Genomic DNA, 21,917 nt, shown 5'->3' on the forward strand with positions numbered 1-21,917 from the left:
TAGCACAGAGTTGCCAATGTTTGGCAGCAACATTCATAACATTTCAGTGAGACATGTACAAGGATGTGATTTCTATTCCTGGGTGAATTTTGTATATTGCCCATTGTGGGTGACACATGTATGATCTAATTGATGAGATTGTCACTGGTGACATTATCATGGGACCAACATCAGGTGATCGTTAGTAAACAGTTGGTGACACCATGTCATATAATGGGTAGCTAATGGATAAAGGACAGTTTTAGATACCTAAAATGGGTGGCTACTAATATAAGGTTAGGAGGTTAGGTTATCTGGAGTTTGGTTAGGTTAGGTCTGGTAAGCTAAGGTAAGCAGAGTTTAGGTTAAGTTAGGTTGTTTGATTAGCTGAAGTTAGGGTATCTCAGTTAAGGTAAGCAGAGTTTAGGTTAGGTTAGCTAATGTTAGATTGGGTTAACCGAGGTTGATATATTTTTAGCTAAGTCGAGGTTAAGTTTAGTTAGGGTAGTGGAGGTTGTTCCCCTGTCCACATTTTTGTCACATTAGCTTGTTTGCTTTGTTTTGCAAGGCACTATATCCCCTCTTCCAAACCCATGCCTAAGCCTTTGCAGTCAGCCAAGTGAATGATGAAGATCCAACATAACTGACATACAGAGACCCACAAAGTTGCATTTCACATATGCTTCACTAACCTAACCAAACCTATCTTACCCTCAGCTTCCTTGCCAATGTCATTACTGATAGAATTGGGTAATGGCTAGTTACTGGCTGTGAAGTGGAGCTATCATATGGGATGGATACTGCCTTGTCTGATTTTTCATTGCTGGGAATACCTACATGAGATGGCACCCATCAAGATACAAGTCTGAAATGGGTAGAGATTTGGATGATCCATGAATAGATTTTGTGGACCAGTGGGTGATGAGATTTTAGGGGTGGAGATTACTTGTACAGCACTGCATGAATCTGAAGCACTTGTATAAGATGCTGGGGGTTGGGGAGGACTGTTGATAATATACACGACAGTGAGGACGACAGAGTTCAGCAGTGAAGATTGAGGCAATGTAAGTGGGGATCCAGATCTCATTTCACTTGGGGAGATTGTAGAATAACCCAATCCATGGTTTGAGTGGGAGCCATCAATGTATATGTTGATATTTGCTGAATGGGTAGATAGGTGGGAGTTGACATTCTTATTGGATGACTGCAGTAGCATTTGATCTTTTGTTGGAAAAGGTGAGTTTGTACAGGAGGTTCTTACACTATTTTATTCTAGTGGAAGAATTGTGGGTGAAGGGAGATGATGAATGAGTATATGGATGAGGGTTCTGGTGGACTGGAAGGAGTAGGGGGTTGTATATGAGTATTTTGTTCTTCAGATGGATTGAGAGAGGGGATGGGTTTCAGGTTTCTGGTGAAAGGGATGTAGAGATTTGTGCCCAGGGTCCTTGTATGGGTTGTCTCTCTTGGTGCAATTGTTTGAATGGAACTATTGGTGGGCAGGGGTATTTATCACACTAGTGCTTCTGTGTATGTGACCTATTCTAATTCTCCTGGAATGTTCTATTTTTCTAGCTTCTCTCAGAAACTGGTGTGTTCAAGTCTGACATAGAGGTCCTTTTCATACTGGTATACTGTGCATTTCGAGATTAATTTGACTGGATATGAGCAATGTACATACGTACATATACCAAGGCTTTTTCCCCCTTACAAGGGAGGTAGCCAAAAAGGAAAAGGCATAAAATAATTCCCACTCATTCCATCCCTGAATACACTCCACACCCCTCCACCCTCCCTCTTATCTTAGCACCTCCTGGATGACGGGTCATCCCTACACCTTGTACACTGCCCTGGGTCAGAAGCAGTGTCACAAGACAGTACATCCACAGCAAGGCCGCTTCATTAAATCGGCGACCCCACCTTGCATAAAAGGAGAAGACGGGGAGAAATCCCTTCGGGCTGCGTCAAATTTTGCTCACACATACTATCTCACCCCCCATCCCCCGCCCATTCCACCTCATGCATCACATCATCATCCATATACAACCATTCTCCATTCACCCGTCTTCTGTCCTCTCCCGTCCTTCCTCAACCCAAAGCCCCCCTCACCCCATCCATCCACCTCATCCTAGGACATCCCCTCATGTTCACTCCCTCCACACCTCTTTTACTAGTCTTTCTTCACTCATTCTTTCCATGTGTCCAAACCATCCTAATATTCTTTCATCAACCCTATCTCCCAACTCCCTTTCCACCCCTGTTCTCCTCCTCACCTCCTCATTTCTCACTCTATCTAGCCTAGTAACCCCCATCATACTTCTCAGACACCTCATCTCAAACGCATTCAAACTCCTTCTCTCTTCCTCTCTTATGTTTCATGTTTCTGCCCCATACAGTGCTGTTGGCACAATCACTCCTTCGTACAGTCTCCTCTTAGCATCTATTCCCAAATGTCTATTCCTCATTACACTCTTTAATCCACCAAGGCATTTACTCGCTTCTCTCAATCTACATTCTACCTCCACCTTTTCCTGCCACATTTGCACCCAAGTATCTAAAACTATCCACTTCCTCCAGTTGGTCTCCCTTAATACTCACTTCCAGTCTACTGCCACTTTCACCCCTTGTACATCTCATATTCTTACTTTTACCCACATTTATCTTTAGCTTTCTTCTATCCCATACTCTCCCAAACTCTGCCACCAACTTCCTCAATCCCTCCTCCAATCCTGCTACAAGCGCAGTGTCGTCCGCAAACAACAGCTGGCTCACCTCCCACTTTTCTCCATTTTCTTTCACCATCTCCAATCCCTGACCCACTACCCTTGCATTTACCTCTCGCACTACCCCATCCATGTATAAGTTATGAGCAATGTACTGTGACTAAATAATGTACACATAAGCCTTCTAAGCAGTGATATCATTGTAAAATGTGTTCAAGTACTGGCAGTTGAATCAACAACATGGATATAGTATTTCTCTAGTTATCTTAAATGCCTTACAATCAGGTAGGCTGGAAGCTGTGGTTGATTGAAGGTCACTATTATGTGTACTACAGTATGGTTTTCTTCTCCATTCACTTTTATTACTTTTGTCTCATTACTCTTCTCATTTCTTCTGTGTAGTAGTGTAGAGGTGGAATCTAGGCTACTCCCACACTACTGTTAAAAGTTCTATGTGGTGTTGCTTGAATTGCGGTTTCTGCCAAGGTTGCTAGGGATTTGATTTTGCCATATTGAACTGTTGATTCTAGTTTTATTGTTACGGTTTCTCATTATGGCTACATATGAGGAATCATTCATTGGTCTTCAAATTCATTGTGTACAATTGTGGGGCATTCTATTATTGATTAGTTGTTGGTAGACTTCTGCACCAAGAAGCTAGGGTAGTCCAAGTCAGAATCTAATATTTTTGGGGAGTTAGTGATGATTAGCAAGACTATGTAGGCTAAGAAATGCAATATATCTTAGTGGGATATGTGTAGTAGATATTGACTATTGATTGGGTGTGTTGATAATGCCAACAGTGGTAAGTATTGTCCTCTGTGGAGGGAGTGGGTAGTTGCTCTGGTGTTACCAGTAATTTTTTTCTTTGACGGGAGGCTCTTTGTATTGTTCATTGGCAAGTGTTACAGGGTTGGGTCCGAGTGCAACTGAGGGAAACTTTGGTTTTAGTAAGGCTGTTACTCCCCTATTGTTGTTATTATCATTCATGTCACATTGAGAACACGTGCTGGGAGATGGCACCCCAGCCTGGTTAGGCTCAAGGAAGCTATGTTTAGGTCACCTTTCCTAGACCCTTCTCCTTGTAGGGTGAGCTGAGCAGATCCTGAATAGGACTGCTCAGTTGTCATTGTTCCCTAGACTGTCTGGCCAACCAGTCCTGTCTCTCTGAGGAAAACCACAACTGAAAGAGGGTTTTTCTTCAAATCCTTTCAGTATATTGTTGTGGGCATGCATGGTTGTGTACAGTGCAGTCTTCTATGTGTCGTATAGTATGGGGTTACACATTACATCCTGGGCAGTTATTTCTAAGGCAGTCATCCAGTCTCTTCCAGTAGCTTAGAAGGGCTGGATGGTGACTGCATTGTATTCTGGCTAGGTACACTCTGTCCTTTTGGTGGAGAAAGGAAAGATTCGGAGGGATAGATATCACAGGGTCTAGCATGCAGCAGTGTATTGTCTTTCAGCATACACTCAGTGATGAATTATGCAAGCCCTGCACGGGCCCCTAATCTCACTAAGACACACCACAACACACTTCAGACCATACAAAACAAAACCCTAATGACAATTATAGGCTGCACAAATACAACACCTTGACATGAAAGGCACACAACCACTTGCCACAGCCTCCACAAACACAGCACGCCCACTACACTACATAGCAGAATACCCACAGATGCTAAGAAACATCAAAACAACACACAAATACTCTCCTCTCTTCCTACACAACCATCAGACACCAGCCTCCAGAAGTATATCCATAATCATATCACTCACTGTTTCATCAACAAACTGAAAGGATTGCTCAGTTGTGTAGGCTACTGAATTAACTGTGCTACACATCCTCGCACAGGAAGACCATTGGGTCTTCATCACCTGTCATGTAGCTTGTGATCAAGGGGTTTCAGTGATCACCACTTCCTGCCCCAACTAACATGTACCATCACTGAAGGACTTACAGTTACACATGCATACATATACCAAAGGCTTTTTCCCCCTTACAAGGATGGTTTGGACACATGGAAAGAATGAGTGAAGAAAGACTAGTAAAAGAGGTATGGAAGGCAGATGTGGAGGGAGTGAACATGAGGGGACGTCCTAGGATGAGGTGGATGGATAGGGTGAAGGGGGCTTTGGGGAAGAGGGGAATGTCTGTTGAGGAAGGACAGGAGAGGACAGGAGAGGACAGAAGATAGGGATGAATGGAGAATGGTTGTATATGGATGATGTTGTGATGCATGAGGTGGAATGGGCGGGGATGGGGGGTGTGGTAGTATGTGTGAGCAAAATTTTACGCAGCCCGAAGGGATTTCTCCCCGTCCTCTCCTTTTATGCAAAGGGGGACGGAGAGGGGGGGGTCGCCGATTTAATGAAGCGGCCTTGCTGTTGATGTGCTGTGTCTTGCAACACTGCTTCTGACCCAGAGCAGTGGACAAGGTACAGGGATGACCCGTCATTCAGGAGGTGCTGAGATAGGAGGGAGGGTGGAGGGGTGTGGAGTGTGTTCAGGGATGGAATGGGTGGAAATGATTTTATGCCTTTCCCTTTTTGGCTACCTCCCTTGTAAGGGGGAAAAAGCCTTGGTATATGTATGTACAAGGGAGTAGGAAAAATGAAATTATTGGTGGGAAAGATGGAGACTGAACATACTGGCACCATCATTTCCTCACTCCTGGTGTTATCCAGGAGCACCGCGTGGAGGTGGCAAGTATTGGTTGGTTTACCGTCCCATTTTTGAATACCATTTTGAGATCTTGCTTCTCTCTTCTTTGGTAGAAAATAGGATGGAGAGGGCTCCAAGACCTTGAAACAGGATTCTTAGCTGGTAGGGAAAGTCCAATTGTAAGTGAGGGAAGTAATGCAATGACCAGGGAAGAGGTTAGGGGTGTACAGTTACATACCCTGCTCACAAATTTGTCTCTCTCTATCTGAGATAGAAATAGGATGGGAGACCTAAACAGAGAAAACATACCAATTGCAATTGTAACTTCAGCTAGTTTGGATGTGCTATGGGGCCAGATTTTACTGTAGTCTTGGCAATGTATTATTATTTTCTGCAACACTGCCTTTAGATCATAAAAACAAAAGCAAATTAATTTTAGTCATTTCATAACATGACTTATAAAGGAGTACAATAAAAATAGTGAATAGATTAAAAATATTTATTATCAATACCACACATGCTCAAAAACAGGGAAGAACAGATGTCTTCTTGAGAATACTCAAACCAGCAACCAATCAAAACCAGCACATTCAAAAACCACCAATCAGAGGTTATCTTACATACACCAGTCATAATGCAACATTCTCTTTTTACAGACACACAGTGAGATTTGTACACTTTACACGGAGACATAAAGCAACAGTCATCCTCTGGTCCAACAAAACCCTTGAAACAATATGTTTTTCGCAGTTGAGATAGACCATGTAGATGCGTTGAACCTCAAAGCTCCGAATGACCTTGCTAGGGTCAGACATTACCCTTATCTGTGCCAAAAGATATAAAACAACCAAAACACTGAAGAAAAATGTGTACGAAAATATTCAATTTGACTACAGCAACACTAATGAATGCACTGTTTCTCCAAACATATTCAGGGCCTCTGCCTACCCTGCACCACAGAGACAACCCCCCACTGGCTGCTACAGAGCCAATCAACTGTCAACTTGACATGTGGAATGGAAAAAAAATCAAACAGCCAGCAGTGCTTTGGCCATAGTCCATCCAAATGCACCCATTGCTGTTGCTCCACTGGCATTAAAGCAAACACTAAGGAACATCATTGTCAACACACTTTTATGCCCAGGAGTGTATTGTAGCTAAAACACAAGAAAACTTATCAGATTCTTTAGTTGGCTCCAGACTGCCTACTTTAATAATTACCAATAAAACATGGATCATAAGGACTGATTACGGCAGAGTAAGTAGTGCTGTTCATATAATCTTTGTTAAAATCAGTTAACAAATATATTTCAAGTAGTGGCATTTAATACTTTCTTTTTGGGGGCACTGAAATCTATTCTTAATTATATAAGTTCAGGGCAGCAGTCGGAGAAAGATGATGGACTAGAACCTTTTACGATCCTTTGAAAATAAGAAGCAGATTCTACTCCACGTTGGTTCTAGTACAGAAAAGTCAGCTCCCCTACAGAAAGCAATTTGAAAGCTACTATAATGATTTTTAAAAAGGTAATGAAACACAATTATTAAGATCTGCAAAAATAGGTGTCACCAGACCAGTAATAGTAATACTGAAGAAGGGGTAGAAGTATGTTAGAAAGAAAGGAAAAAGGACTTCAGCAATATAATCACTATTACATTGGTGCTATTCAAATAACTTTTGAAAGAAAACCACAATTTCATGGATAATCTGTTTTTAACAAAATAGGAAAAATACAAATGGATTTTTATCATGTAAAGTAATAAATTATACATTAAAAGTGAAAAATATATATATATATTAATTATTCTGGTTCACTGCTCCCCTACATCTACCACCTTCATAATTGTCTAATCATCACTGTATCCATAGCTTTCTAATTAAAAGTACCACTGTTCATATCTTGAGAAAACCAGGAGCCATTCAAAACCCAGTAGAAAATTCCTGAATAGTGTTATAGTGTGATCCATTGAACCATAAGAACAATAATAATCATAATTCTATAAACATCCACACACACAGCATCCACACAAACATACATGAGCAGGTTTACTCTTGCACACAAATGCATCCACTCGCAGGGTTGTCTACAATGATGAGAAAATCTATGTTGGGTATAAATACTTTACAAGATTCCATTTTCTTGTGTCTGTCCATTATGACAAGTGAGGGCCATAGTCTTGTGCCCAAGTCTAGCATCAGATGCTAAACACAATTCAAACCTGTTCCCTTAATTCTGATCTGTATTTTTTCTTTAATTTTCTTGCATTTTTAAAGCATCCTATCATCATTTCCTGCAGCCATATTAAAAAGGGTGCATGTTGGAAAACACCACCATTAGATCCTTTTATCTAAGCAGACCAAATATACAGACACAGGTAAGTTGCTGGCACCAAATTGCTGTAGCAGCTAATACTACACAGAATCTTTGCAGTTTGAACCTGTACTGATCCACTGGAAAGCTGCAGGTGAAGGTGAAGGCTGACTTGGGCAACAGTACTTTGCTGCACTACAGCACATGTCCAGTACACTATTGCACCAAAGCTCATTTTTGCTATGGTAACATATGCTTACTGGCTTATGGCTGGGGACTTTTTGTCTGCATCCTGGCCTGCAGGTCTTGATGGATCTTGAGGCCATGGACCACTCATTGGAGAATTGTTGAATGTTGTAGGTCCACTTGGACCCCCTGGAGGCCCACCAGGAGCACTGCCAGGACCACCTGGGCCAGGACCTGGTCCACCAGGCCCAGCCCCATGTGGTCCCCCAGCTCCCCCATCCTCTAAGGGTGTGCCATCATACTGTGAGTTCTCCAACCGTGTGATGAGCCGCTCGTCTTCATCCCCAAACTCGCCACCCATAAGGGACGGTTCGCCCACGACCATCACGTCCTGCAACGTCAACACGAGCACATGCGCATTGAAACACCCATAAACAAATACAGTGCATAATTATTGACATATATCATCAATGTATCATTGCCATATTCATCAACAAACAAAACTGGAGAGACAGACAGAGAGAGAGAGAGAGACTAAAAGATAGTTAATATACTATACATTCCTTTATGAGGCATATGTACAATTAGTTATGCAATGCAAAGTACAGTACATTATGATCCACTGCATTCACACAGGGTATTAATATACACTGTAATAGAATACAGGCGGGTCCCAGACCTAAAAGCCAACCGGGAACATGAGGTCTGCTCATTGTGCATTCTTGTTTGAGTGAAGAACTTGTGAGAAAAATGGGTTGGGGATCAAGGCCTCTGTGCTACCTCCCAAAAACCACAAAAATTGACTTTATATTTTTAATTTGGAAGACAATGTGAAGACAACTTATGGTTCTTCCAGAATGGTAGGTCAAACAGAAAGAATTAGAAGTAAATTTAGAGGTGGAATGGATTATTATGGTGGCTGCACACTTACCATTAGAAAAGTATAATGTATACTAACAAGAAAGTGAATTGTCATTTTGTTTAAATTAACATGACATAAATGAGTGTGATAAAAAGGAATAATATACACCCATCCCTTCATGTAATGGACAAATGAGGGGAAACACCAGTGATAAATACAACACTATATTTTTACTGTAATTCATTATCAGAATTACTAAGTACTTTAAAGATGGGTTCTTCATATACTGTGATTGTATAGTTTATTCAGTCACTGTACTTTGTCCACAGCCTCTAAATTCTGTTAAATGGGGGGTCAGTTAAGCCAAGGGCTGTGCACACATACACAAACAAAAGGTCCTTTCTCCTTTGCAAGGGGTGTGGCCCATTCAAGGTACAGAATCACCCTTAACCTATCTTATAACCATCTAACATTCATTTGTTGTCCATTTTTTCTCAGCCTCCTTGTGGATGAATGGCCATCCCTATCAACCCTCCCCCCACCCATTGCTCAGGTTAGAAGCAATGCAGCAAGATAGCACATCCACAGCGGGACTTAACAGGTAGAATTGGTTTACCCCCACCATTTCATTACTTGGAAACCCTCCTCTTTCATCCATCCCAGATTTACAGAACAGACAAGAAAAAAATTATTTCAGTCTATGTCAATTGATCCATTCACAACCATTCTCTACTCCCACCTATCACTTGTCTTCTCCCTTCTTTGTTCAACAAACCTTCCTCATGTGCCAAAGGCCTTAGCCCCACCCATACTATTCTCAGTCTTCCCCACCCCTCAAGTTCACTACATCTACCTCTGCCTTACACTCAATTTGCTAGTCTTTCTTCACTCATTTTTTCCATATGCCCAAGCCATTCCAGTATTCTTTGATTAACCCTATCTGCCGGTACCACTCTCCACCTCACCTCTATATTTATCAATCTATCCATCTTCATAACTCTCACTATACTTCTTAAACACTTCATCTCCCAGTTAAGCTCCTTTAAATTCCTAGTCTCTGCCCCATACAGCATCATGGGCACACCCACCCCTATGTTTGTCTTTTGTTTGCATTCATCTCCAGATACCTATTTCTCATAACACTTTTCATTCCTCTAAGACATTTACTTGCTTCCTTTACTCTACAAATTACCTCTATCCCACTCCATTCCCTGGTACATGTGCCCCTAAATAGCTCTTCACTTCCTTTAGCCTTCTCCTTTTAGAATCACCTTCAACTTGCTGCCTTAATATGCATCATTACCATACTCTCACTCATGTTTAGTTTTAGCTTTCTCCTATTACACACCTTCCTAAACTCCACTACTGTATGCCTCAGACCCTCTTTCTGTCCCTGCCACATGCAGTGTCATCTCCAAACAACAACTGGATCACCTCCCACTTTCTTCTACTCTCACCATCTCTAATCCCTAACCCATCATCCTAGCATTTACTTCCTAAACCACCCTATCACAATAAACTACCATGTTGACATTACATAACCCTGACACAGCTCCACTTTTACCTTAAATCATTCACCCTCTTCATTTTCAACCCTCATTCAAGCTGTACAACTTTGATATTTATTCTGCTTTCAACAAGCTTCCCACATCCTATACATCTTCAACACTCCCTAACCTTCTCCACATTTAACAAATCCTTAAAACATCCTACCCATCTCCCCCTTACTGCCTTCATTTCCATTAACACCTGTCCATCTGTGCCCTTCCTTTTTTCTTCTCTACCTGACTCACCCCTCTTTTTAACTTCTTCAAAAACATATTTTTTCTTTTAAAAAAAATTGTCACACTCCTACCCCATTTTACATATGCCTTCCTCTTTGCCTCCTTCACCTTATATTTTGCTTTATCTCTCTTCTTTCTGTACCTCTTACATGCTTCCCTAGTTCTATTTTGCAACCAACCCTCATAAGCTTGCTTTTTCTCTTCTACCACTACCTTTACCTTTTCATCCCAACTCTGCTGCTGCTCCTTCTATTCCCAGTTCCTCTACCTCAACCCACATATCATCTTTGTGTGCTTATCACTTCCTCCTTGAAATATACCCATTATTCTACTCCTGTTTCCAATCTATCTCTTACCACCTCCCACACTTCTCTCAGCTTCTCCTGGTATTCTCTCTTTTTATCATTTACATTTTCAGCTCTTCTCTCCCTCCCTTTTCCTCCACTCAATTTCCTTTCAGTTCATGATCTGACAATGCCCTGCTCTCTCCCCTGAAAACATGAACACCCAGAACTTCTGATCCTTCTTTTGGGTACCACTTCATAGTCCAATAATGCCTTCTGAACCCTCTTCCCCATCCACCAACTTTTCCTATGTATACTTGTACCTATCTTCTAAAACATTGTTTGCTATCATCAACTCTCTTAGTTTTTGACACCTTGATCCTTCCTGCAACTACTGGCTCACCTACCACCAAGATCCCCAACCTGTACATTTACATTCCTCCCAAAAATTTCTATAAACTTATTTAGATCACTCCCAAAGGCCTCCCTCTCCTCTTCACTTTTCTCACTACCAGAACTGTATGCTTATAAAAGCCCACATCTCCCATTTCAATTTCACCTTTACCCACATTATCCTCAAAGACTCCCTCCACCCCATTATGCACTTTCCAATCTCAGAACTTCCCTCTTTTGCCCACTCATCACTCCTGACACTCCCCATCACACTCCCAAACTGAAACTCCCCTTCCTTTAAATTTAGTCTCACTCAACACTAACAAATCTATCTTCTTACATACATATTCCTACATATTCCCACTCTCTTCCCTTATACTTTCCTCTGTACCATATCCATGTACATTAAATGACCCAATTACAAGTTCTGGTTGGACTCCTCCCAGACCTTATGCCCTGAATTTTTGTAGGAGGAAAATAGTGGAGAATTCCTAGTATCCAAAATTTGCCCAATTTAAGGGGGCCCACCCCAGTGAATTTTTCATGAATATTTCTTAAATCTCACTTTTCAGTTTTATTCGCTCATCCTGTCATTGCTACCCGAAACTATCACTTGGTGATTTTTTTTCTTCTAAAAATTAAATTCTTCCCCCTCCAGACACCATTTTTAAATGACCCAGGTGTCATAGCATGATGCATGCACTAGAAAATGAGGTATCATTCAATGCTTATAACTACGTATAACTATCATTAAAATAATTTTTTCTTTATATAAATTTCGACATCAAAGAGGTTGTTACGCTGCATTCCTGCAATATTTCTCTTATATTCATCTTGCAAGATGAACTGCAAACGCAAGCTTGCAATAGAAGATATTCAGCCTCAAGAAGAGTAAAGGGAGAAAGAAAAGGCATCAAGACTCTTCAAACCAAACCAAGGAGAAACATGCAGAGATGAAGGGGAGAGTGTGTTATTACTGCCCAGTTTATCACCTATGAGTGATTAATACTTTCTTTAGAAAGGGGGACCAAATGCCTCATCATTCTCCACTAAGTCAACAATGTATACTTAATCATATGTGAAAATTTCATGCCAATCAGATGAATACACATGGCAGGGAAAAAAAAAAAAAAAAAAAAAAAAATTAGAAGCCGATATCTTGAAATGTTTTTTGGACTTCAAATAATCTCACAAAATCGGTAAAAACTCTGATCAACTTATGTTAGATTTTATAATTTTTTACTTCAACAAAAATAGATTTTTTTGTAGGAATAAGATTTTTTAATTTGTATAAAAAAAGGAGGGGGGGGGGGAGAGATTTAGGACCCCTTAAAAAAAAAAAATCAATTTTTTTCCTTCAAAGCCGAAATTTTTTTTTTAAAAACTAATCCATACAAAATGTAGATATATGAACAAAGTTTCTATGACAAAATCTTCAAAGCAAGTGAAAAATTAATTTTGTGAGGTAAAAAAAAATGTAGCTGCTACCATTCACCCAAATTTAATTAAACTTACCAAATGGCATCCCTTTACACCAACAAACAACATATTAAAATTTCAAAGCAATTGGATGAACAAAAAGCAAGATACAAGCCCAAGGAGTTTTCGTAGGTGGCCCCCCTTAAATGCCTTTTATGACATGCATGAGAACCTGTGCTTCTAGCAGGATCTGAGGAGGGATTGAGGAAGTTAGTGACAGAGTTTGGGAAAGTGTATGAAAGAAGGAAGTTGAAGATAAATGTGGGTACAAGGAGTGAAAGTGGCAGCAGACTGGAAGTGAGTATTAAGAGAGAGAGCTGGAGGAAGTGGATAGTTTTAGATACTTGGGTGCAATTGCGGCAGGAAAGGTAGGAGTGGAGGTAGAATGTAGATTGAGAGAAGCGAGTAAATGCCTTGGTGGATTAAAAAGTGTAATGAGAAACAGACATTTGGGAATGGAGGCTAAGAGGAGATTGTATGAAGGAGTGATTGTGCCAACAGCACTGTATGGGGCAGAAACATGGAACATAAAGAGAGGAAGAGGAGGAGTTTGAATGTGTTTGAGATAAGGTGTCTGAGAAGTATGATAGGGGCTACTAGGCTGGATAGAGTGAAATTGAGGAGGTCAGGAGGAGAACGGGGGTGGAAAGGGAGTTGGGAGATAGGGTAGATGAAAGAGTATTGGGATGGTTTGGACACATGGAAAGAATGAGCGAAGATTAGTAAAAGAGGTGTGGAAGGCAGAGGTGGAAGGAGTGAACATGAAGGGCGACCTACGATGAGATGGATGGATGGGGTAAAAGGGGCTTTGGGGAAGAGGGGAATGTCTGCTAAGGAAGGACAGGAGAGGACAGAAGACAGGGGTGAATAAGAATGGTTATATATGGATGATGTGATCCATGAGGTGGAATGGGTGGGGGATGGGGGATGAGGGAGTATGTGTGAGAAAAATTTGATGCAGCCCAAAGGGATTTCTCCCTGTCTTCTCCTTTTCTGCATGAGGGGACGGAGAGGGGGAGGTTTGCCAATTTCATGAAGCGGACTTTCTGTGGATGTGCTGTGTCTTACGACACTGCTTCTGCAGTGGACAAGATGCAGGGATGACCCGTCATTCAGGAGGTGCCAAGATAAGAGGGAGGGAAGAGGGTGGGGGGGAGTGGAGTGTGATTGGGATGGAATGGGTGGGAGTGGTTTTTATGCCTTAGTCTTTTGGCTACCTCCCTTCTAAGGGGGAAAAAAGCCCTTGGTATATTTATGTATGAGAACATAGTGACAGAATTCTTTTCCCCCAACTAAAGGGGGATCAAGAAGTGGTATATTCATAGAAGTGATAAAAGAAGAGGTTCAAGGGAACTGGAAAAAGGAGGAACAGTATAGTTATTAAATGTTGCCTCAAGTTTCATTAAGTGGAAAACCCTGAGCCCCACAGTGGCCTACAATGGTCCTCGGGCCCTCCCACAGATCTCTCTGCAAAGATACAACACTTACAGACCATCTACGTAATGAAACAAAAGTCCTCAAAGTCAAGGATCACCTTGACATGAGAGGCACACAAACATGGCACATCCATGAAACCATGTGGCAGAACACCCACACACACCATGAAACATCAAAACAACACCCAAATATCTACATCACATGCAAATACTCCTTTCTCTTCCTCCACAACCACCAGCTACCTACATCCAGAAGCAAATCCATTATCATAAAGCTCATGGCTTCATCAACAGACTGAAAGACAACACACAACAACATACCAGACTCCATAACATCCATCCCTCTGAATCCTCTCTCCCTTGAGGAGACAGAGTCCACCTGGCCAGACTGCAGTGCAGCCACCATCTAGCCCTTCTAAGTTACCAGAGGCCGATGGATGAAACCATTGCGGACATTTGTCCAGGATGTAACACTTTGCCCCATGCTAATCAATACATTATGGAAGACTGCCTTGCACACAATTACACATGCCAACAACACAAAATATACTTTATAAGGGATTTATGGGAAAACCCTGTTCCAGACATGGTGTTCCACAGTGAGACAGGACTGCTCAGCCTGACAGTCTTGAACATCATCATCATACCCCTTGTAAGGGAGGCAGCCAAATCAAAGGCATGCACCCACTCCCATCCATTACACCCCAGAACAAAAATCTTTTAAATATAAGCAACACTGATAAAAAAGTAAAATAAAGCAATAAAATATATTGGTTCATGACAGACTACCAACTTGCTGACAACTGAATCATCATTATTGTTTTGCTAACCTCAGCTGAATACGAATGACAATGGCACTTGAATTTCCTTTAAAAGATTAATTAATTTTGGAAATATATTAATATGTTTAAGTTCAACATTTCTTATGGTAAATAATATTGCAGTAACATAACCAGAAAGCCATGACACTGCTTATAGTAACTTTGATTTTTGAAAATAACTTTGATGCACAGATCATAATCATGGGAACTTTTGTCATACTAAAGTTTATGGAAATAAAATTCCTTTATTAGCAAAAGAAAAATAAATAAAATCAATAAATGAAGTCCATCATATCTACAATATGTAGCAAATATTTGTCACCATTAAGTATCCTAAGTATAAACAGTATTCCAGTGATACCTAGCATGACCTAATGAAAGCATGGTATATAGTAGTATTATGGTATTATTAAAGTGCCTACCAAAAACAATGCAGCTTTGTGACCAGTGGCTTATGAAATGAGAAAGGCATTATTCAGGAACTTAATTTCCTATCAATATCTAAATTTCCCCCCATTGCCAGGGAGGTAGCCAAAGTCAAAAGGCATACATCCATCTCTACCCATTCTACTCCCATCCACCACCTTTTCCTCACTCTCATCTTAGTTCCTCATGGATGATGGGTCATCCCTGTATCCTGCCCACTGCCCTGGGTCAGAAGCAATGCAGCAGGACACAGCACATACACAGTAAGGCTGCTTCACCTAATTGGCAACCCCCCCCCCTCCATCCCCTTGTGCAGAAAAATAGATGACTGGAAGAAATCCCTTTGGGCTGTGTCAAAATATCGTTCACAGGATAGTTATAGAAGAGATCTGATAAGAAAAATATATAGTTTTCCACAAACACAGAGTGGTGGATGTCTGGAACAAACTGGACAGAACAATAGTGTGTGCAAAAACCATACAAGAATTTAAGAACAAACTAGATGCTGAGAGATAAAAAGACTGGTCACTAAGAGCATAGTTCCCCTTCCCATAATATAACTATGTAAATACTAGGTAAATATATAATCACTCCCTCGCATCACAATATCATCTATATGTACCCATTCTCCACTTGCCCCTATCTCCCGCCTTTTCCATTCCCTGCTCAACACCCCTTTCTCCCCATCCATCCATCCATCTCCTCTTCAGTTGCCCCCTCATATTCACTTCATCCACCTCTGCCATCTACATTCTTTCCATGTGTCCAAACCATCCCAATCCTCTTTCAACCCTATCTCCCATCTCCTTTTTCACCCCCATCTCTCCCCCTCATAGTTTTTCACTCTATCCAACCTACCCCTACCATAATTCTTAGACATTTCATCTCGAACACATTTAAACTTTTCCTCTCTGCCTCACTTAAATTCCATGTCTCTGCCCCAAACAGTGGTCGGCACAATCATCCTTTCACATAATCTCCTCTTTGCATCCATTACCAAATTTCTCATTACACTTTTTAATACCCCAAGGCACTTATTTGCTTCTCTCAATCTACAATTAACCTCCACCTCCACTCTTCCCTTTCTAGCCACCTTACTTTTACCCATATTTACCTTCAACTTTCTATTATATACTTTCCCAAACTCCATCACTAACTCCCTTAATCCTCTCTCTGACCCTGCCATAAGCACAATGTTGTCAGCAAACAATAACTAGCTCATCTCTAACTTTTCTCCATTTTCTGTAACCATCTCCAATCCCCTGTAACCACTTGCTCTCTCCATTTTTAATTCTAACACAGGCTCTACTACTCTTGTAAAAACTCTTGATTGCCCTTAACAATTTTCTCCTGATCACAAATATGGAGAAATGTGGGAGGTGAGCCAGCTGTTGTTTGCAGACGACACTGCAATTGTGGCAGGATTGGAGGAGGGATTGAGAAAGTTGGTGACAGAGTTTGGGAGAGTATGTGATAGAAGAAAGCTAAAGATAAATGTGGGTAAAAGTAAGGTGATGAGATGTACAAGGGGTGAAAGTGGCAGTAGACTGAAAGTGAGCATCAAGGGAGAGCAACTGGAGGAAGTGGATAGTTTTAGATACTTGGGTGCAAATGTGGCAGGAAAAGGTGGAGTGAAAGTGGAGGTAGAATGTAGATTGAGAGAAGCGAGTAAAAGCCTTGGTGGATTAAAGAGTGTAATGAGGAATAGACATTTGGGAATGGATGCTAAGAGGAGACTGTATGAAGGAGTGATTATGCCAACAGCACTGTATGGGGCAGAAACATGGAACATAAGAGAGGAAGAGAGAAGGAGTTTGAATATGTTTGAGATGAGGTGTCTGAGAAGTATGATGGGGGTTACTAGGCTAGATAGAGTGAGAAATGAGGTGAGGAGGAGAACAGGGGTGGAAAGGGAGTTGGGAGATAGGGTTGATGAAAGAGTATTGGGATGGTTTGGACACATGGAAAGAATGAGTGAAGAAAGACTAGTAAAAGAGGTATGGAAGGCAGATGTGGAGGGAGTGAACATGAGGGGACGTCCTAGGATGAGGTGAATGGATGGGGTGAAGGGGGCTTTGGGGAAGAGGGGAATGTCTGTTGAGGAAGGACGGGAGAGGACAGAAGACAGGGGTGAATGAAGAATGGTTGTATATGGATGATGTTGTGATGCATGAGGTGGAATGGGGGGGGGGATGGGGGGGATGGGGGGGGGGTGAGGTAATATGTGTGAGCAAAATTTGATGCAGCCCGAAGGGATTTCTCCCCGTCTTCTCCTTTTATGCAATGGGGGGACGGAGAGGGGGGGTCGCCGATTTAATGAAGCGGCCTTGCTGTGGATGTGCTGTGTATGGCGTCACTGGTTCTGACCTAGGGCACTGGACAAGGTGCAGGGATGACCCGTCATCCAGGAGGTGCTAAGATGAGAGGGAGGGTGGAGGGGTGTGGAGAGTATTCAGGGATGGAATGGGTGAGAATGATTTTATGCCTTTTCCTTTTTGGCTACCTCCCTTGTATGGGGGAAAAAGCCTTGGTATATGTATATGTATGTACATATATCTGCAAAAAAACCCACAGTGAGTCCACCATGTCATATGCCTTTTCCAAATCCATGAAGGCCAAAAAAAAAACTCTGACACATAAATTATATAAAATCACCATAATTTTCAGATTGGGAGCTTGCTTCAGCATGATACTTGAATCAATTCTTGCAAGTTAGAATTCAATGTGTTCTTTGAATAAGTGGTGATGCAAATTTCAAGATCTTGCTAAATGGGACCCGCCTGTACAATACAGAATACGCTGCATGTGCACACACTGAAACCTTCACTGAGAATTAAAATATAATGATGGCAGTTAATATTAGGCAAGTGTTATGAGCAATAATTCATCAAAATGCACAAAAAGTATGAGAACATGCACAAAAGCAAGTTTTGAGCAGTATGAATGGTACAAACTACAGGGAATAGTAATTGCTATTATTCAATTGATGTGGTATTGAGTGGATTTGAAAGAAAAGCTGATGGGAAAGGAAACCTGGGCAAAAACAATTCCATTAAAGACATGCTTATGAGAGAGGTCAAAGAATATTGGAAGGCTATAAGGAAAAAATTAAGGGATGGAAAGCAAAGGTGCATGTAAAAGTGAGAAACCAATACAACATTGGATGAAATGACTAATGACATTCTAGCCCTAATGCACAACACTAAAGTAAGTGGAAGTCGTCAATCAATTAATCAACAGTTGCTTTAAGTGTTTCTGACTAGAAAGACCAAAAATGAGCACGTGGTGGGCCTGCAATGCACACATCAGAGAACCCTCTCTTTGCCATACACTTCAAAACCAATAGATCGTCTTGCCTCCACCTGGAAATGCAGCCTCAAGGAACTAACAATTAAGTCTCTTGTCAAGGCCCTGGCTCTTGTTATCATTGACTGTATTTCCACTTTTTCACATATGGGGAGCTGACAACTGATGATTATTCCTCTCCTACTACTACTATATACTAGCGACACACATGTCTCACACTAACATGTTCAAACAACAATTCAATGTTTCTTCCCAGAGATCTATGCAAGGACCTGAGGAATGCTGCCAGCCATTGAAGACTGAGGGTTTCCAGTTGGCAAAACCTGGAAAACCATGACTATAAAATTCAATCAATCCATTGCTCTGGTTCTCTTTTGCACATGACTCACAGCTCTCAAGTAGGTACCCATGGCCATCAGTTCAGCCCACAAGTCACTCAGTAAAGAGATCATATCATTGTCTGTAGGGAGTGAGTGAGAGAGAGCATATTAGGAGTTCTATGTCTTCTGTGTGATGGTTGTATCTTGGGCATTTGATGTCTGCTGATGGGCTGATTCTGTGAGGAGGACCTGAATGTACAGTAGTTATGCCATTGTTACTCTTGTCTGTCTTTAGTTGTGACCTCACTTCAGGGTTAACTTCTGTGGGAGTTTGGTGGATTATGGAATCTGGTGTAATGCATCTCAAATGCAAAAGAGCAGACTGTAACTATGGCACTGTATGGAGTGAAATCAGAAGGAAAGTGAGGAGCTTATGCCAGGAGGCACAGAGCCACAGCCAAAAAGTCATCTTTGCCCTATTATGCGCCTCAACCATTGGGACAGGTAATGGTAACTGCTGTGAATCATTGAGAAGTGTGGGATTTTAACCCACAACAAAGTGAATGTCAGACCACCACACGTCTAATTAGGCCATCAGCACACCATCTGAAGGAGGCAAAAAGGAATACTCTAAAAGTGTTTGAACAGTAAAAGAATCGTAGTGGGTGTTACAAGGATTGACAGAGAAATAAGGAAGGTGAAGCAGAGATTTGGGGTGGCAGAGAAGGTGGATGAAAGGTACTGAGATAGTATGGGCACATGGAGAGAATAAGTGATGAGTAGTAAAAGGTGTGTAGAAAGCAGAAGGGGTTGGAGGGATCTTGAGGGGAAGACTAAAAATGAGGTGGAGGGATGGGGTGAAGAGTATTCTGGATGTAAGGGTAAAGTCTGCCAAGCAACAAAGATAGTGCAAAACATATGAATGGTGGTTTTAAATGGGTGAGGAAATTATTCTTGGAGGCACCATATAATAATAAGTCAGTATAAATAAACCAGCTCTGGTTATTAGACCCTGCCATAGAGGTACTGCATCTTGCTGTACTGCCTCTGATTCAAGCAATCTGGCAGGGGACAGGGATGACCCTTCATTCAAGAGATGCTACAATGAGAAGGACAATGCCGATTTATTGTTAATATTAATAATCTGTTGTTTGCAGACAACACTGAACTTGTGGCAGGATTGGAGGGATTGAGGAAATTGGTGGCAGAGTTTGGGAGAGTGTGAAAGAAGAAAGCTAAAGATAAATGTGGGTAAAAGTAAGGTGATGAGATGTACAAGGGGTGAAAGTGGCAGCAGACTGGAAGTGAGCATTAAGGGTGAGAGACTGGAGGAAGTGCATAGTTTTAGATACTTGGGTGCAAATGTGGCAGGAAAAGGTGGAGTGGAGGTGGAGGTAGAATGCATATTGAGAGAAGCAAGTAAATGCCTTGGTGGATTAAAAAGTCTAATGAGGAATAGACATTTGGGAATGGATGCGAAGAGGAGACTGTATGAAGGAGTGATTGTGCCAACAGCACTGTATGGGGCAGAAACATGGAACATAAAGAGGCAAGAGAAAAGGTGTTTGAATGTGTTTGAGATGAGGTGTCTGAGAAGTATGATGGGGGTTACTAGGCTAGATAGAGAGAGAAATGAGGAGGTGAGGAGGAGAACAGGGGGGAAAGGGAGTTGGGAGATAGGGTTGATGAAAGAGTATTAGGATGGTTTGGACACATGGAAAGAATGAGTGAAGAAAGACTAGTAAAAGAGGTATGGAAGGCAGATGTGGAGGGAGTGAACATGAGGGGAGGCCCTAGGATGAGATGGATGGATGGGGTGAAGGGGGCTTTGGGGAAGAGGGGAATATCTGTTGAGGAAGGACGGGAGAGGACAGAAGACAGGGGTGAATGGAGAATGGTTGTATATGGATGATGTGATACATGAGGTGGAATGGGTGGGGGATGGGAGGTGAGGTAGTATGTGTGAGCAAAATTTGACACAGCCCGAAGGGATTTCTCCCCGTCTTCTCCTTTTATGCATGGGGGGACGGAGAGGGGAGGTGGGTCGCCGATTTAATGAAGCGGCCTTGCTGTGGATGTGCTGTGACTTGCGACACTGCCTCTGACCAAGGGCAGTGGACAAGGTGCAGGGATGACCCATCATCCAGGAGGTGCTAAGATAAAAGGGAGGGTGAAAGAAAGTGGAGTGTATTTAGGGATGGAATGGGCGGAAATGATTTTATGCCTTTTTCTTTTTGGCCACCTCCTTTGAAAGGGGGAAAAAGCCTTGGTATATGTATGTATTAATAATCTGGCAACTGAGGATGAAATGGTTGCTGAGAAAGAAAGAAGACAGAAGATAGGGGCAAGTGGAGAATAGTTGTATATGGATGATGCTGTGATGCATGGAAGGAAGTGGGTGGAGGATAGGGGGTTAGGGAGTGGTTACATGTGAATGATATTTTGAAGCAGCACAAAGGGATTTTTCTATATCTTCTCTTTTTCTGCACAAGGGGGCGAAGAGGGGGAGTCACTGAATAAAGCACCCATACTGTGGATGTGCAGTCTTGCTTCTAACCCATGGGAATGGGTGATACAAGGATGACCAGTCATCCAGGGGGAGCCAGGAAAAGAGGGGTGGTGAGTGGGAATTGAGTGGATTGTGATGAAATGGGTGGGAGTGGAATTATGCCTTTTGACTTCGGCTACCTCCCTTGTAAGTGGGGAAAACCCCTTGGGATATGTGTATTTACCTAGTTGTATTTTACGGGAAGGAAGCTATGCTTGTGGTAACCCATCTTTGTATCTCTCAGCATCAAGTTTTTTCTTAAAATCTTGAGTAGTGTTTGCACACACTGTTTCTTTGTCTAATTTGTGTGTGTGTGTATTTACCTAGTTGTATTTTACGGGAAGGGGAGCTATGCTCGTGGTGTCCCGTCTTCATATCTCATTTTATCTAAAC

General features: G+C 41.8%; 1 protein-coding gene across 2 annotated transcripts in view; it reads right to left on the minus strand.

Annotated features, from left to right (window-relative positions):
• Positions 1 to 5,852: 5,852 nt before the first annotated feature.
• Positions 5,853 to 21,917, minus strand: part of LOC143023163 (uncharacterized) — a 41,693-nt gene continuing 25,628 nt past the window's right edge. For both annotated transcript variants that reach the window (XM_076181682.1, XM_076181681.1), the window contains exon 3: positions 5,853 to 8,256. In XM_076181682.1, coding sequence (XP_076037797.1) covers positions 7,936 to 8,256 — 321 coding nt within the window. In that variant the 3' untranslated portion in view covers positions 5,853 to 7,935. The remainder of the gene's footprint in view (positions 8,257 to 21,917) is intronic.

Source organism: Oratosquilla oratoria, unplaced genomic scaffold (assembly GCF_046742065.1).
Source record: "Oratosquilla oratoria isolate Oo_2021 unplaced genomic scaffold, ASM4674206v1 SCAFFOLD45, whole genome shotgun sequence".
NCBI classification, from domain to species: domain Eukaryota; kingdom Metazoa; phylum Arthropoda; class Malacostraca; order Stomatopoda; family Squillidae; genus Oratosquilla; species Oratosquilla oratoria.